Below are 17,592 nucleotides of genomic sequence, written 5' to 3'. Positions count from 1 at the left end.
TTCTTAAAGTCAACTCTTCATCATCTGAGTGATAATTGTGGTGCATACAGAGACAGTACAGCTGACTAGTTCATGCCTAAAAGCAGCATAGCTTCATTAATGGCATTATACTGCTGGTTTGAAACAGTTTTTCTGAGCCTCAAATTTTGAAATCATTTTCAGCTAGTAGAATTCACAGCCAATTTCAGTATCTTACTATTACATTCTCAGAGAACTGTAATGCATATTAAAGAAATGCCTGAGCAGTTGTACAAGAGCCAGTCCAGGTTTGTTACAGGTAGAATTCAGCTGGAGCCCAGAAGCTCAATGAGATAATATTGATAAATGAAAAGCTACTGGAGTGTCCTGTCTTCTGCTCTCTATTATCCAGATTATTCTGATTTTTTTTTATAACCCTTTGTATTGCAGTGCCTAATTTCTTTTATGTAATATGGGGTTGACTGTAGTTTGCATTTGTTGCATACTTAAAGATAGTTTTTATAATAAAATGCACGAGATATACATTAAATAGTAAAACTAGTCTGAATAAATGCAAAATGTGCTTGCACATGCAAATGTAATAATTTTTTATTGTTCTGTTGAGGGAAATGACATGGCTGTGGGTATGCAACAGATTATTGTAAAAGCTGAGTCATATTTTTGTTGTGCAAGTCAGGATTGTATTCATCTCTTTCCTCATAATACAGTGCAAGTGTAATTATCTAGTACTTATACACAGTGTATTTATTATGCAGAAAAATATGAAGGAGCCTTTTTAAATACTAACTTGTTTCTTTTCTAACAGTTGAAGAGCAATGTTGTTAGTTTGGACAGTCACATAAGCCAGTATGTTACAATTTGCAATGAACAAAAGAAAGAGGTATGTCAAAAGCTATTGTTAAAAGTTTGAAAGATTAATTGTTATAATTCTGAATTCAAACCAATGTTCACGGGATTGAACCTATAAGGCAATATGGTCCTAATTCTCCCATATAGCCTTTTGAAATAAGAAAGACGTTTTGTATTCCAAGAGGAATATCACCTACTGCCATTTGTAAAGCTTTTCAAGACATAAGCACAGAATGATAGGTTTAAAAAAAAAAGCCAAAAACCTATATTCCAACTAAAAGGTACCTTTTTTCTTTTAGATCCTAATGTTGAAAGAGAAACTGAGACAATATGAAGAAAAGCAAGCAAGCATTCCTGAAAATCATAATGCAGCAGTACTTTCAAACAACCAGCAAGTAGAAATACAAAGGTAAATTAATCACATTACAATCTTGCTTCAAAACTGGAGTTTGTATAACTTGTTAAAAGCATTTGTAAAACAAACTTACTCTTTTCAATATTGGTTTCCTCATTTTTAACATTGCTTTACTTAAACTAGGTGTGGCTTTGCATAACCTATCACTTCCTTTCAGCACAACTTGGTGGTGGATTTAAAACAAAACAAATATTGTGTACTTGAGGAAGTATCCTGATATTAACCTTCTAGGCAAATTTTTCAGTAAAACACTGCAAGATGACCATACACTGTGATCCTCAAGAAGCTGATGTAAGTCACTCTGACATCACGATTTACATCAGTGGTGATGGTCTTGCATCTCTAGTTACTTCCTTCTGTCAATTTAGTAAATATTTCGTAAGTACAGCAATGTCAGTATTCTGTGGTTTATATTTATTCCCATCAAATTTTCATTAGAACTGTTGATATCAAGAATGCTTATTTATGGTAGAGAATTGAATCTTACTAAAAGTTATGAGCTTCATCAGTGCGCGTGTGGTTTTTAAAATGCTGATGTGCTGGGTTCTTTAAAGCTTATCAGTAGCTTCGTTATTGTAATGAAGATATTTCATGGTGAAGTTGGGTATTTTTGTCCCAAGGCTACCAATGTTATTCTGTATTAACGTGCAGATGAAATTCTACCATTAATAACACAAAAGTTTTTAGGACAACTGTTCTCCTAGGAAGCTCTAGAGCTCTGTAGGGCTAAGTAGTTCTTTTCTATGAAAAGCTAAAGATTTTGGAGAAAAATAACAACCACCTTTAATCTTGGTTGTTTGAAGTACCATATTGTAAAATAGGTTTTTCAACAGAAAAACTAAAATCAAAAGTAAATTTTAGAAATTTCTTATCCTATTTTGAGCCAATACTTAGCAAAATTGCTATGAATTGATTTTAAGTCACATTGACTTTTCAGATCCGATTTCTATTGTTATTCTTGTGTTATTGGCAGGATCCCCATGTGAAAGCACTCTCTTTCCAAAGCAGAGTGCACGTGTGTGTATACATATATATGTACACATACATATGTACACACACACGACACATGCAGTGGCAGACAAAAATGAAATGGTGATTGTGAAGGTTTAGTAGCAAAAATATTCAGTGCAAACCTGTATTTGTGGGAGGTACAGGGCTGGGATGGGGTCATGCACTAAGGTGTTATCAGGAAGAACACTGAAAACCTGGTGAAAGTCCAGTGATGAAAAATAACTGCCAGCCAGACAATCAACTAAAAATTCATCAAATAAAAATACAGTTTAAAAAAAAAACAAAACCAAACAAACCTCCAAGGAAACAACAGAACAACTAAACAGCCAAACTACTGGTCTGTATGTGGGCTGAACAATAACCTAATGATAGAACGATAAATGTAACTAGGGTGGTGTTATATTTGAGTGTTATGTAATAAAGAAATAGAATACAGTTAAGACAGGGGGGAAATGTTGAACAGAATAGCAACAAAAGCTTCCTGATAGAACTGTCTATGGAACAGTCTTACTGGGAGGATAATAGAAGTCCATCTCACAGGATTTTAAAACTAGGCAGAGTCTTTTAATAGTAGAAAAAAAATCATTTTTCTGGTAGGAAGCTTATCTTCATAACCCCAAAAATGTGAAAATGTCTTACAAGTAAGAGAAAGTTACTATAGTTTTGAAGTTATATTATCAATAAACTGGTCAAGATGTAGACTTTTAAAACCGAGATGATATGCTTTGGGGAGAGGGGCAGTAGAATATTTAGAAGGCTCTTTTTTAATAACTCTAGGAACATGTTACCAAATAGAAATTGACCGTCTCTTGCATTATACAAAAATTCCAAAACTATACTCTATGTTTTAATGGTGGTGTTTCTCTTCATAGTCCAGTTTAGTTGTTTTGAAGAAGGACCATATGAATGCTAGCTTTCAGCAAAGCTAAACAGGTCATTTTTGTGAGTAGACAGAATGTAGTTTGCATAAATGACAGCAGCTGCTGCTAGCACTGGCAGATACTACTTCAGTAGTATCCTTCCTGCGAGGTTTGAGAAAGACAAGAACTTGAAGTTCTTTCCACAAAATGTTTAATTTATGTTTGTAGGTTTCTTCCTTTCTGTTGCTTTTCTATTTCGTGATCTCTTTTTCTTCTTGGTGATGTTCCTGTCTTATCTTTTCTGATGTGACAGTCTCTCATGAGAGCACACAAAAAGTAACAAATTAAGACATGTGATGTATGAATTTCTTGCAGAAGTCAATCTATTCTATAACAAGCTTAGGTTTTGGTGTGAAAGTCTTTCTTGATCTGTCTCTACATATCTCATCACATATTTCTGAGAATTATCTGCTTAGGTTTATTCTGTTAACTTTTTTTTATTGGCCCTTTGAGTGTGGTATTTTTTAACCTGGAAAACCTTCTGAGGCAAAAGTAAAAAGCCATTCAAAGCAAAATGTTCTCTAACTGAGGTTCATTTTACTGGCATTCCAGAGGTTTCAATAAACCTCTCATTCTGGTTATTTAAATTTAATTTTCAAAAGAAGTGTAGGTTTCTAAGTCATGTTGATAGTTCTGACAGTTTTCCTGCATATTTTTGCACTCTAAGTCTTTAAGGTTAATTTAATATCCTGTGATTTGGCCTTTATTTCATTCTACGTGTGTGTGAAGAATCAGTCAAAGGCAAGGTCTCTAAAACTCTGTGCCAGGATTTGTTGGTCAGAGAATGTTTGTTTGGGTTTTAATGTCCTGGAATATCCAGACACACACATGTAAGCCTATCCCATTCCCTCTCGATATCAGCAATAAAGTGGATGTTGCATTCTTTTCTTCCTCATGAGGATCCTGTCACATTCATACTACTGATGGTGTGGGGGATAAGTTGATTTCCTCCACATTCATTTACAGGTTTTGAAGGTATTCTGCTGTCTTCTCCCTTCTGTTAGGGACAGGGTAGAGAGCCTTATCCACAGTCTTGTGCTTCGCTCCAACTGCCTATGGCTTTTACTTCACTGTTATTGGGAAGAGATTCACAGATTACACCATTTGCTTCTTCAAACCCAAAGGTCATTCCTGCTCCCTCTGTTTAAATCTTGGAGATGCATTGTCTGCCAACCAATTGAGTCTTGAGCGTGTTGAGATGCTGGACACTGGCTTTGGAACTACTACTGACAGGTTCACGAGCTCTTTGGACTAGGTAGTCCAGAGAGTTCATACCCTGGATACGCCTACAGGATTATTTTGTCATTTTTAAGTGAAGAACAGAAGGTAAAGATAACTCCATAAGAATAGAAGTGTGCTTACCAAAAGAGTGAATCCAGCTCAAGGCAGGAGCTTTGCAAAGGCTTCTACACTTGATGCTGTATTTGGGACACTGATGATTGTAAGTACACAAAGGGTTGATTTACCAGTAATAGTTCCTCACAGTGACTGTACACAGAATCAGAATCTGCAGCCTCTCTTAAATCATGCCCAGGGTTTTACTGTGAGGAAGTTGAGAGAGAGGATTCACCTTCATTTCTTATTGCTGTGTTTCCCAGGCAGCCAGGAGGAACCATGTTTCTATGGATACTATGGAGGAAAAAAATTCTCCAACCAGTTGTGCAATAGATGGTATAGTAGTGCAGATTGTATAGATAGTAACAGTGTAGGGTAAGAACTCTGATACTCTGCAGCTGACTATTTTATTCCTTAAAGAAATATTATTTCTAAATTCTGTGTATGTTTTTAGTACACATTTTTACCTAGCTATGATAGCATTCTCTGGACACTTTTAGGTAAAACTGTTAAATTTCTAAAACTGTAAAGAAGAATTCTTTTGTTAATTCTGTTTGGTTTGGCTTTTTTTTTTTTTTAAATGAGAGTAATAAAGCATGAGAATAAAAGACTTGGAGTTATTCAGTCTTTAGACTATGAAATGGAATTGCTGCTTCCGAAACACACTGGCAAGAAGTCAACTACGTGGCAAAAATGTGTCTTCAACTTGTTCTCTGGTTGAACCTATGTGTTATTTTATAGTATATTTACAGTATTTAATTTTATGATCTTTTATACTAAACACTGTATAACGACCTCAAATGCTGCATGTCTTTAGAACATTTGCATGTTAAACTGTGCCTTTATTCTCATGTAAAGTTCTAACAAGTCCATAGGATGTTTTGAAACAGCTTGTATACAAGGTTGGTCATTATTGAGAGATACAGTATCTTTTGGGTATTCTGTACTGCACTTTCAGTATTCAGGAGTGAAGAGAAAAAGTACCACCACTGAAACTGATATTGCAACATGGTAATGATTCCAGGCTTTCTCATTATCCTTGTTATTTTGATTTGCATTGCAGACTAGGGATAAGCAGATTTTGAGGCTATTTAAACATTGGTCTCCTTGGCATAACTCTTAACTATCATGAGTTTGTTTTTTCCCCTTATAAGCCTAGTGTGTGTTAAAACATGATGCATGTTCTGATTTTTGTCATCCATTAGTGATTAAAATTGTACTACAGAACTTCAGAGAAGGTGAGCAGGGGAAGACTTTTGTGGTTTTCCTTTTTTGAGAGAGCGCTAGCAGGTTTTTCTGAAGGAGACCTTGTGTGTCTATGGCAACAGTAGTCTGATCTGTTTAATAAATTGGTATAAGTAGTAGAGAACATGGGTATTTAGTATCTTTTGGAGGTGGAGATAAGACTTAGGTGAAGAAGTTCCAGATGTCTTTCTTTTAAATCCCAGTGTCACCTTCATAAATACAACAAGGTTTATTTTTAGTGACCCCTTCAAAATTTCACATCCCATTTCCAGTTCAAGTACATAAAATCTTTACTGATGTACTGACACTTTATTTAGTGCTCGTCTGTAACAGGCTTTACTTTTTTCCTCTTAATTTTTTAATATTTATTTTATTAACTTGGAATTGAAAGTTGCCCTTGTGAAGGAGATGGTCATAAAAAAAACCTTCAGTAAGTAATCTGTTATTTATTCTTATCCTTTGGTTCTAACAGATACAAAGAAATCCTTAAAAATGTGTTCGCAAACCGTGAGGAAATCAGAAAGGAATACCTCATGTTAGAAACGCGACTGAAAGAAAACGCACTGAAGACGTATTACCAGAAACAATGTCATGAACAAATTCAACTGATGTGCTCTGAAGAAAAAGTAGAAAAGGTGAGTTTTCTGTAATGTAATACAAGGTATAATCTCTCTTCATTTTGCTATACTAATGTATGAATTTTGCTTAAGTAATTATATAATTAGTTAATGCTTAATTATTTCATTAAAATGGGACACACTGATTATCACTCAGATAACATTTTCTGACATTAATCCAGAAAATGTAGTAGTAATGCCAGGTGTGCTATTTTTTTCCCACACAGCACAGAAAACTGTTGATGTGCTTATTGCTGCTAATTGTGAAAACTTTAAAACTTGTCCTTATGTAGGCTTGATTGTCATAGTTACTTAAGGCCTGACTAGATGTGGGAGACTCCTGGTGCTCTTGTCCAAAACCAAAGCACGTTTATGTACGTATGGTACAGCCATTGGAACTGTTATCAAGCTGAGAAATCCATTTGTGTTTCATAAGGAAAAGCGTGGACCTTGTACTAAACAAGATGGATTCTTATCATTGATGTTTTCAGTTGTCAGCAGGAAAATGTTTGGATAGCTGCTTAAGGACAGAGTCGTGTGAACTGAAATAATTACATTTAGCTGCCTTTTCAAAAGAAGAATTTGGGGGCTAAGCATGTACAATTGCTGTTGTGCACGTTAAAAGTTCATGTCTTTCTAGAAGAATCAAAGTATAAATAAGTAAGCACGGTTAGATAGTATCTTAATTCTTCTGATAAAAATCAGCTTAAAGAAATATATGTTTTATGTAGATATGAACTTGAGGGTGGGGCTGATTTTGCTTAGTCACAGTAACAATCTGTATTTGGCCAAAAATGATAGTTTACCATATGACTATTTTTTCCCAGTGATTCACATGAAATTTGGTCCTTAGATAAATGTCAAAGTGAAAATCGTTTTTACTTGTCATTAATGAAGATATTTCAAGTGACTAACGTGTTCTAGAATGCTCTTCTATGCCCTAGAAATGCCGAAGTAATGTTTTCTATCTGTGCCATACTTTGAAATGCTGCTTACAATGGAACATAGCTGTATCTCTGTTCATAAGGAGGAGTTATACCTTCATACCCGCTATTTCACACAAATGTTTTTTATGAGCTGATTTAACTTTTATTTTGGATGCTAGCAGTGCTGCACTCAAATGTTGGTTTTGCCACTAGGTAACTTATGGATGTGATTTACTAAGGGTCAAGAGTCACTGTCCTATAAGCACAATGCCTTATTTATTAACAAGAGTAAGTCACCATAATGGTAAAATTAAATGTCCTTTTGTGATTACTTTGGAAGAAATTGGATTTTAATTTGGAATCCAGTCATTTGATTACCAAAGTCACTGCTCACGTTTCCGATGTGCACTATAATGCTTCTGTTCTTCCTTGTATTTTTACACATTTGCTATTTTCCTAAATGACTCTGGCTTTTTCTCTCTGTAAAATACACTGTTAGGCCACAGGGGTATTTCTGAAATATTAATATTAAAGGGAAGAGTTTTACTTATAAAGTATTTTCTCATTTTGCATTTAATTGTCCATGCTCAGTAACTAGTTACAATAATGATTTTTGGTAAGGTAACGTGAAACAAATGATATCTTATCTATACTTGATCAACCCCAGTTTGAGCACTTTAATTGAAAACAATAATTTTAGAAGGAAAAAACTTATGCATGAGTTCAGGTTACCTTCATCTCTGTTCTTACAAATGCTTTCTTGTTGCAAAAATTTTGTCACAATTTATCTTGTGAAATTCAGTCCATCCTGGACCAGTAATAAGACATTTCTGTTTTCCACATAACTGCCCCTGTTTCCAGCTTTTTCAGGCCTTGGATGCTGCCCATTTAAAGGGCCTGTTTATGTTGTCCAGCCTAATGCCCATTCCTCAGCTCGTTAGCTCTATTTCTGCATCTGTGTTGTTTTCCTGTTGCATGCTAGGTATCAGCTACAGCAGTGTTAGCCAGAAAACCTTTGTGCCTATAGGAGGACATGTATACAGCATTCCTCTTTGTATGGAAACATAAAAAGTTAGTATGTGCCCCTGTGTTATAGTTACTTCTAACTATCTTGCTGAGTTTGAAGAAATCTACTGAGTTTTGACCTATTTTATCTTGAAGGTTTCTGCATGGAATCTGTTTTACAATTTTTTTTGTTGTTTTTAAATACATGGCAAAAAACTGCTGGTACTTTCATAGGCTTTAAATAAGTATATTAGATTTAAAATCACTTCTCCATTTCTGATTGCCACTTTAACATTATTTGTACTGTCTGGAAAAGGAACATACTCCTGGAAAACAGTGAGTCTATCTTGGTTTCAGTTTTTCTGCTTACTACAGTTGCCCATGCTGGATCCAAAACCGCTTTTTCAATATGTCCCAGTTCTTAAGCCTGGGAGGAATGATTTCTTCTACACCTCTTGTGATTTTTTTTTTTTTTTTTCAATTACAGAACAGAGTAGCAACCAAGTATCTTGCCTAGGACTACATGTGTTCCAGAGGTTGTGTACAGCTAGCACGCATAACCATATTTTTTTCTGTTGTAGCACATCGATGTAACATGTCCTTTCTTCCTGGGAACCTATGGGGTGGGTTCATCAAATGGTGGAATATTGTCAATGCCACCTTCAATCCTAATACCTCTCCTGCAGTGTGTAAAAGCTGAAGTATGCAAAACAATGCGTTTGTATTTCTCTGCTTCAGCAGTCCTGAAAGTTCTTCCCTAGTCTCACTCGTCAGAGGGAACCAGTCATCATTGCAAGCTTTAGTCTGACAGTTAACTCCTCCTCCTGGTACTTTCCCTAAGGAGCTGGTCTTTTACAAAGTGACTTTGTCTTCTCTGGATCCTCTGTCATCTTAGTAGATAAGACAGTCTAAAGAGAAAGCAAAGTGAAATTCTGGCCACAATCTAGTCTTTGACCTGGTAAGTTGCCTGGAGTACACATGTAGTTCAGGTGTCTTTACCATGCTGGTTCTGTGTTCTGCATGCCATGTGTTGAAGAAAACATTTTGAAAAGTCAACTTAAGAAATGCAATCAGAATCTGTCCACGTACTGTTCCTGTTTTCTACAGTACGTTCAGAAGGGCACCAGTTAGAGTAATTTCTGCTTTGTGCAACATTAGGGAGGTATATTCAGAGTTTCTTATGACATTTTATAATAGAACTAACTTGGCCTGCTAGTCTAAATATGTAGATTTATTCTAAAGTTTTATTTATATATATATGTTATATTATATATACATTATATAGTTTTTTATTTATATATTTATTCTAAGTTTTAATTTACAGTGTTAATTTTGGAACATATGGATGTAGAGATTTAGGTTATAGAATTTTAAAAAAACTAACTGGGTTCTGTATGTTGTTTTTGTTGAGTGTAGCAATATACTTCAAATATTTGTGGTTTTTTGGGTTTTTTTAACTAACTAAAATTTAGACATAGCTGAACTCTGTGAAGTCTATCTAAATGTTCTCTATGACTAGTTGAGTTAGTGACCTAATTTTTCAAATATACTGCAAACTTAGTTGTCGTCTGAATCGTCGGTCTCCTTTGCCTTGTTACGACACTACCTCATTCATATCCAGCTTGCTGTTGCTGGTTTTGTGCCTTTTTGTCAGATTTCAGAGAAGCATCAGAAGAATCTTGATGCTTGAAGATAGAGGGTTTTTCTTTTGCCAAATACTTTATCCTTTAGTGGGCTTTGTCTAGGACATACTGCATTAGGAAAACAAAGCAGATAAAATTCCTTCTTCATATTCATGCTTGAGTTACTAGAAATTATTAGGTTATGTTGTATCTAGAAGTGTGTTTGTGTATGTGTAGTTTTTCCAGTCTTTCCAACTTAAGATAATTATGGCCTAGAACAGAAATTGATCAAATCCAATGTAATATCCTTTAAAGGAATAATCAATCAAATTACTATATTCTCTGTTATAAGGGCTTCCAGGAAAAATAATTTTAAAATATTTAAATACAATTTAGTATTGCCCATAAGGAGAATGTGCTACTTCTCTTTTATTAAACTGGTTAAAAATACAAAATGTTTGTTATGCCCAGTTGAGTATAAAAGTATGGAAAAAAAATCTATTTTTACATAGAGATATTTGTGAACATAATTTGAAAGTTTTCCCCTTCAATGCTGATTTTTAGGCCACTTGCAAGCGGGATCAAAGGCTTGCAATGCTTAGAACCCACCGTGTACACATGCAGAAGAAGAAAGAGGAGGAGGTCGAACATTTTGAGGAAAATACCAATTGGCTGCATCGTGTTGAAAATGAAATGCGACTCCTGGGTCAAGATGGGTGTATTCCAAAGGTAAAATGCTTTTCAGTTCCAGGGCAGATCTCATGCATTGTAGGCAACATCTGACTATAGTTAAGAATAGATTCTGCCCCCCGCCCCTTCATCTTGTTTCTACTCATGGCTTCTGCTTTAATTCTTTCAGGGTGGTTTCAAATTCTAGTGTTAGCTGTTTCCGTTCTTCTGCCCTAAAAGCAATTCATTGTTTGTGGTGCAAGTATTCCTTGTTCATGAAAGTATACAGTTACATACAAAAAAGCATGCTAAAGGGGAATAAGTATGATATGGCCAGACAGTTCAGCTGGCTGCCAGAGAGTTGATCCTGCTCCTGGTCATACACTTATAGTCTTGCCTTTACAGTAGCTCCTGATGCTCGTCTAACCATGTGACAACCTAATTCTTAGTCTGGCCAAAAAAAACTTCTTTTCTGGAGTGTGCTAGGGGAGGAGTGGGAAGGGGGAAAGAAGTGGGAAGCGGTGTTCTCTGCCAAGTCTTACCAAGTAGAGTCAGCTCATTGCAGCCTCTGATAAGCACCAGAGCCTGGCAGAAAGGAAGGGATGAAGGTCTGTGCAGGAAGAAGAGGAAAAGAAAGGTGGGGGGTTGTTCCTCCCCGCCTTTTTGTTTCAGCTAGCAATTGTAGTGGCTTAAATGATAGTATAATGAGCACTTATGTGACTTCTATAATGGAATATATTTCAATACCTGTATTTTTATTGGGATGACTAAAATTTGATACCTTAGAAGAAATTAAGATATTTCAAACAAAATGTTGGCATCTCAGGACAATGACTGAATACAGTGAAGACTTGTCCTAGACATTGTTGCTGAAATTCAGATATGGAGCAAGTGCACAGGAAAAAGGGCAAGCATATTTTTGGGCATGCATAGGTAAGCATGCATGTGTGCCTGTTCGGATTCTTAATGCTAATTACAGCACACCCACTATTGATCAAAGGAAATCTACAAAGCAATATTTATGCATGTAAGTAAGAATCAAACAATTCATACATTTTTTACCATAAAACTTTATTATAATAATACAGATCCACTTCATCTTTACTTTTCAATATAGGACATATTAATATTATTTTTAGTTTAAATTTTAGTTTCTCGCTTTCAGTTTGATGTCCAGTTGTTTGGGTTTTTTTCTTGCTAATTTCCCAAGGAACTCTGTGAAGACCTGCAGTGTTGCCATTTAAACCTAGAAGTTAAGGACCTGAAAGCCCAGATTGAGCACATGTTATCTCTGGTGTCCCTTCAAGATCAGCACTATAAGCAGACAGAAAAGTAAGTACGGTTTCATAGCAGGCCTAATAAGACTTCTGTTCTGACATTTGTAACTTCAGAAGACATATCTATAGAATTTAGTTTTAGTTGAAACAGAAGCAAGATTTTTCTCAAACTTTTTTTTCCTAGGTTAGAATTGTGTTTTCTTAAGCAAAAAGATATGTAAAATAATAATCACTTCATAAATATTGGTCTGTATCCACCATTGTTTAACAGAAACTGCAGGGATACTCTAGTGCTTCTTGTTTCTATTTAATTTTCTTCTTTGCATAGTTTTTACAAATTGTTCAATAGATCATGGTGTCTTATTTTCCTCTTCCGTGTTGAATAGCAGCACTGATATTTCTGTAAGTGTTTGTGTTCTCTTTTAAGTCCTTGCACTGTAGATATTAACTTACCTGTATTAAAAATTGTTACCATTAAACTCTTATATAGCTAGTCAGACTGAAAAAAGCTGAGTTTGCAGGTAAGCATCAGCTTTTTTTCTATTATCAGTCTCTCGAAAATGTTGAAACTAGCTTTCAGAGTGTAACATAAGGAATAGGAAGTAATCTCAAATCTGTTCCATAAATAAGTACGCTAAATTTATAATTAAATCATTCCAAAATGAAATAACCAACTTTCCTTCCTTCTTTGGAGAAAAGGCTGTTACCATAAACATTACAAAAGCTAATATATAAACCTTCAAAACTGAAAGCAAAATTTTTAAAGCTACATTGTTAGTAATTACAAAGTTGCTTCTTTGGGTTTTTATATACATATCCCTTTCCCTATTGCTTGAACCTACTGTTTAGTCTTGCAGTGAACTCCACAGTTAATGAATTCCTGTGTTCAGATAGAATTCCTAAACTTTTGTCACTTTGGTTTGCAGTTGTGTGTGGATCTTAATGTATTCCTTTAATTAAAGATCCTAGTATCTAAATTTATTTGGACTGGGCTTCTAATAAGGTTTTATACACATCTAATTAAGATGCTTCGTTTAAACCGCATTATTTGGTTTATACTCTTCTTTTATCTGATACTTAATTTTAGGAAGTGAGAATTCAATCAAGATGTAGTGACTGTATTTCTGTAGTGTTTGAGGGACTGAAGATCTTGGACACTGAGGAAAAACTATACTTAGTAAATGCTTACAGTGAAATACAAGATTTTCCAAAAGAGAAAAATCACTCTACTTAGTCATGAAAATTTCCTCTCAGTGTTATGGTATTCCCCGAAAAGAAATTAAAATAAATTGCACAGCACAACTTGTGGAGGTGAAGAAGGGCAAAAAAATATCCCTTGTATTCCTAATAGTGGCAGTGCTATAGTAAGGATCAGATTAGTTATGATTTAGTCATATTTGTCTTGCCTTCTGTTGTTTTACAGAGTACTAAATACTTTGCTTCCAGTTCTTCGCAAGCAGTATCTGACTTTGAAAGAAGCTGGGTTGATAAATAATTTATCTGAGACTGAATTTGCAGAGGTTGAGCAGCTGATTCAAAGACAAAAATCAGTAGTTTGGGCTGACCAGACTGAAGAAAAAGAACAAAATCAAAACCATGAACTGGAGTTGTCAGCTATCTTTGCATTCCCACAACTTGTGAACAGACAAAACACTCCATGCCGTAAGTATATAGTTAGTTTGTTCTCTGTTGGAAATACTTAATTGAATATAGGAAATAAGTTTGTTTTCAACGGCTAGACACACTCTGCCAACAGGTAACTCCCTTATTCTCTTGTTGTAACATACCCTATATATCAATGTTCCTAGATCCTATGAGTGTTATGAATAATTCCATTTGAATCTTTCACATGACGTTGATGGAAAAGGCAACATAGTGTCAATAAGTACTATAATTCTGTTAGTGATTTGAAAAGTTAAGCAGCTACTACAGTTTTGCACAGTTTGAAGTAATAGCCTTGAGAGGGATGAGATATCCTGTTAATTACAGGCTGACCTGGAATCGATTTAGTACAATATTTTGTAAGTTTATTTTTCCAAGAATCAAAAGATCCACCATTTCTACCATGGAATTGACTGCTTTGCTGTATCTTGGTGGCCCCATTTCTTCCCCATAACTTATGTTCCAAGTAAACACTGGAACAGGCTTCCAGCAGGCATCGACCACCTCTCTAGGGGTGGTCGATGCCCCAAGCCTGTCAGTGTTTAAGAGGCATTTGGACAATGCCCTTAACATGTTTAACTTGGTCAGCCCTGAATTGGTCGGGCAGTTGGACTAGATGATTGTTGTAGGTCCCTTCCAGCTGAAATAGTCTAGTCTATGTAGCTGTCTCTTCTTCTTTAGCTGTAAAGTGAGTTGCCCTGACGTGTAGCCTGGGTAAAAAGGGGTGAAGAATCCTTACAGGAGGTGCTGGTCTGAGGGATGACAGGCGAAATCTCAGCCTGATCGTGCAGCTGCTGTGGGCCAATGCTTATTATCTTGTGCTCTGGGTAGGCAGCACTCAACACTGGGGCTTTCTAAGTACAGCTAATATTCCATAACAGTGAAAGACATCCATAGGTAACAAGGGAAAAGCAGATAAATAAGCTTCTCAAAAGCTGGTAGTCATGGAAGAGCATTGATGCCTGGAGCACTGTCAAATGAGTTCCCTGCTTCCTTTAGCTTTCTTCCTCTACACAGCTCACTCTGGGGTTGAGAATTATTCTGCCAAAACCATTTATTACCTCTGTTCTCATTACGCGTGTATGTGATTTTTGGCATGTTTGTATCGCTGTTGATCATACCAGATAGGTGATTCCCAGTATTTCAGTGTCTGCAGTGTAAAGGTCAGACTGTGTTGAGGATGGTATGGGCATTTTTTTTGGTGGGGATTAGGAGGAGGTGGGGGGTTGGTGTTGGGTTTGTTTTGGTTTGGAGGGTTTTTTTTGGTGTGGGTTTCGTTTTGTGGTTTCTGAGAGAAGGAAAAGAAAGTATGCAGATTTGCATGATTCTACTTATTATTCTGCCTGTGCTAGTCAGGGATTCAGCACGGTTGAAAGCAGTTGTTGGGTTGCCCGTTTATCCTTCCCTTTTGGAGTGAGAGCAGTGGACCTGAGCGGGTGGCAGCATTCCTCCACTGTGCTCCGCTCTCATTTCCCACATAGAAAGAAATTAGATGTGATCTTGGAATGCTGGCAACCTTTTGGAAAATGATGGTAGTGATAAGTGGCATTTTGTGGCATTGCATTTGTTCGGAACCACGATGCTACTGTCATATCATAATGGAAATATAGTCTGCAAAGCTTTATGAAAGGCATTAAAATAAAAGGTAGTGGTTTTCTTTCTTGTTTTATCTCTGTTTTTAAACAAAAAGAATAATACAGTTTTTAAAACTGTTTTCCTAGTCTGTTGATTCAGTCATGGCAAAGCAGATTAGTGAAGGGTTTGGAGGTGGGAGTTGTTTCCTGTCATAACTCATCTGAGAATTCAAATACTGTAACATTTTATTTTCAGTGCTAGAACCCTGGAATCTTAAGTGCTAGCAGTTCAGATTACAAAAATCATCCCATTCTTATTCTGAATCATGTTTCGTGTGTATGTGTGTATATATATGCCTATATTTTCATTTCTAATTTAGACTGTGATTATCTGCCTGAAATTTGTAATTTTTTTATTATATTAAAAAAACCAAAATGCCTAAAAAATGGCATTTATGACATGTTAAGACTGGATTTATGGAAGTGTAAGTCTGAAGAAGGAAAGAAATACAAACTTCTAAACCGCTTGTAAAATAAGAATTCAAGACTTGTGTGCAATGGAGTTTTGACTTGGAGATCGGTATTGCATATGTACAAGACAAACATGAAGCCATGCTCCTAGCTGGTATTTATTTAATGTCATAGGCATATCTTTTATATACTTTTTTTCCCTTCTAGAGGGACTTTTTTGTCTGGCAGAATAGGTAGGGAGATGTACCCAAATGCAGATCCAGTAAACTGGATACTTTCTAACTAAATATTGATTGTAGAGATTCTGTTTTGTCTTATGTAGGTTATCATTGTAATGAATTTTAATTCCTTATGCTAGTAAGCTTCATTAGAGTTCTTGATTAATCTACTTCTATTCCACCTTTCTTGAAGTCCTGTGTTGTAAGAGGCCAGATCTGTTCTTACTGAAATTAACACTAAAATAAGTATTAATTAAATTGCACGTGAATTTTTAAGGCATAAACATTTCACTCCATTAAAATCATTAGACATATTTTGAGGGGTTGTCTTCCAAGTCTCAGGCAGAGGTTTTCCAGTTACTCTCTTGTTCTAAATGTTGCTGAACTATGTGTTCACCTCAGTAAATGGACACCATATTTTTTTGTTAAGATGGACTTTTTTCACCTGTAAATGGTGTCTTTGCCTGAAGATGTCTATAGAAATCTTTTGTGGTATTTTTATTTTTGTTTACTTGTTGTTCTTTGGAAAAGGAAATAGGACACATTACTTTCATTCCTTTCCCCCTCTTACTAGATGCAAGAGAAAACATGGTAGAAACAACTGTCTTCCAAATTTTATAACCTTTACAGGAAAGGTTATGATAATTTGTAACAAGACACGTCTCGATTTTTTTTCATGCTCTTCATCTGATTGTGTTTTTTCCATTTGCTTTTGACTGGTTGTATAAATGTGTTGATACTTTTCGGGGATGTTGCCAGGATCTTTTTTTCCAAATTATTGAAGCTTTTTTTATCTTCACAAAGAATCTACCTTTCTCACTGGCAGCTAGAGTTGGTGAGCTAACGCAGAATAAGTTGTCTTCAACAGCTTTTTTCCCCTCAATATTGCTTGTTAGTATAAGACTTACTGTTCAGCAGATAGCCATTGTTATACAAAAATTTCTAAACATATCATTGACCAGAATAAGACATATTGCTACTAGGTACTAAAGCACTGAGAACTTGACATTAGGCATTTAAATTTGAAACTGAGTTGGAATTGAATTGAGAATTGGCTTTGCATACTGGAAGAAATTAAAATAAAGTTCTAAAAATTATTAATTGGACATTCAATTATTTAATTTTGAAACATTGATATAACAAGTATACATAACAGTAGCAGCTCTGCTCAGAAAAAAATAAACTCTTTTCAAACAATATGTTCACAATATCATTGTAGTATTAATGTGTCCTTACCTAAAATGCTACTAGTTTTGACACAATTATTTCCATACATCTTGGGAGGTGTGGTGGAAAAAAGTAATCCACCCATCAGTGCTTTAAAGATTTTTCAGCTGAACACAAAATAAATGCAATGAAATAGCTCTTCTTCAATTGTTTGTTTGAATTCACGTTTAAAATATATTGAACTATTAGCTGATATTTTGTTATGGAAATCCATTTCTCTTGTGCGGAATGTATATAACAAACTATTATGAAAAAAACGTAAATCAGAAAAAATGCATTAGCATGGGAAAATGTGAAGTAGTACAAGGGCAACATCCCAATCAGAAATAAGAAGGAAGTAGTAATTTTTTTTCTCTTTAAAGATGAAATAAATTATTCAAGAATCCAATTCCTTCTCCCTAAAGTCATCTCAGAAGGATGCTTGGCAAATGTTAGCAAGAGCTGACCTAAGAACTTAGTGAACAAATAAAAAGGAAGATTTATACAGATCCCCTCACACCTTTGGCGCATTGATATTTTATTATTTATAATTTGTTCAAGATGTTGGGAAGGAAATAGTGGTTTGCAACA

General features: G+C 35.4%; 1 protein-coding gene across 1 annotated transcript in view; it reads left to right on the top strand.

Annotated features, from left to right (window-relative positions):
- The window catches only part of KIF18A (kinesin family member 18A), a 45,360-nt gene that overhangs the window by 12,823 nt on the left and 14,945 nt on the right, over positions 1–17,592 (top strand). Inside the window, exons 8-13 of the mRNA XM_075712409.1 lie at positions 785–859; positions 1,128–1,237; positions 6,227–6,389; positions 10,489–10,653; positions 11,804–11,925; positions 13,294–13,532. Of these exons, the coding sequence (XP_075568524.1) occupies positions 785–859; positions 1,128–1,237; positions 6,227–6,389; positions 10,489–10,653; positions 11,804–11,925; positions 13,294–13,532 (874 nt within the window). The remainder of the gene's footprint in view (positions 1–784; positions 860–1,127; positions 1,238–6,226; positions 6,390–10,488; positions 10,654–11,803; positions 11,926–13,293; positions 13,533–17,592) is intronic.

The sequence above is a fragment of the Pelecanus crispus genome, chromosome 6 (genome assembly GCF_030463565.1).
Source record: "Pelecanus crispus isolate bPelCri1 chromosome 6, bPelCri1.pri, whole genome shotgun sequence".
Lineage (NCBI taxonomy): Eukaryota > Metazoa > Chordata > Aves > Pelecaniformes > Pelecanidae > Pelecanus > Pelecanus crispus.
The sequence above is the reverse complement of the archived record's forward strand: the minus strand, read 5'-3'. Positions and strand labels throughout refer to the sequence as shown.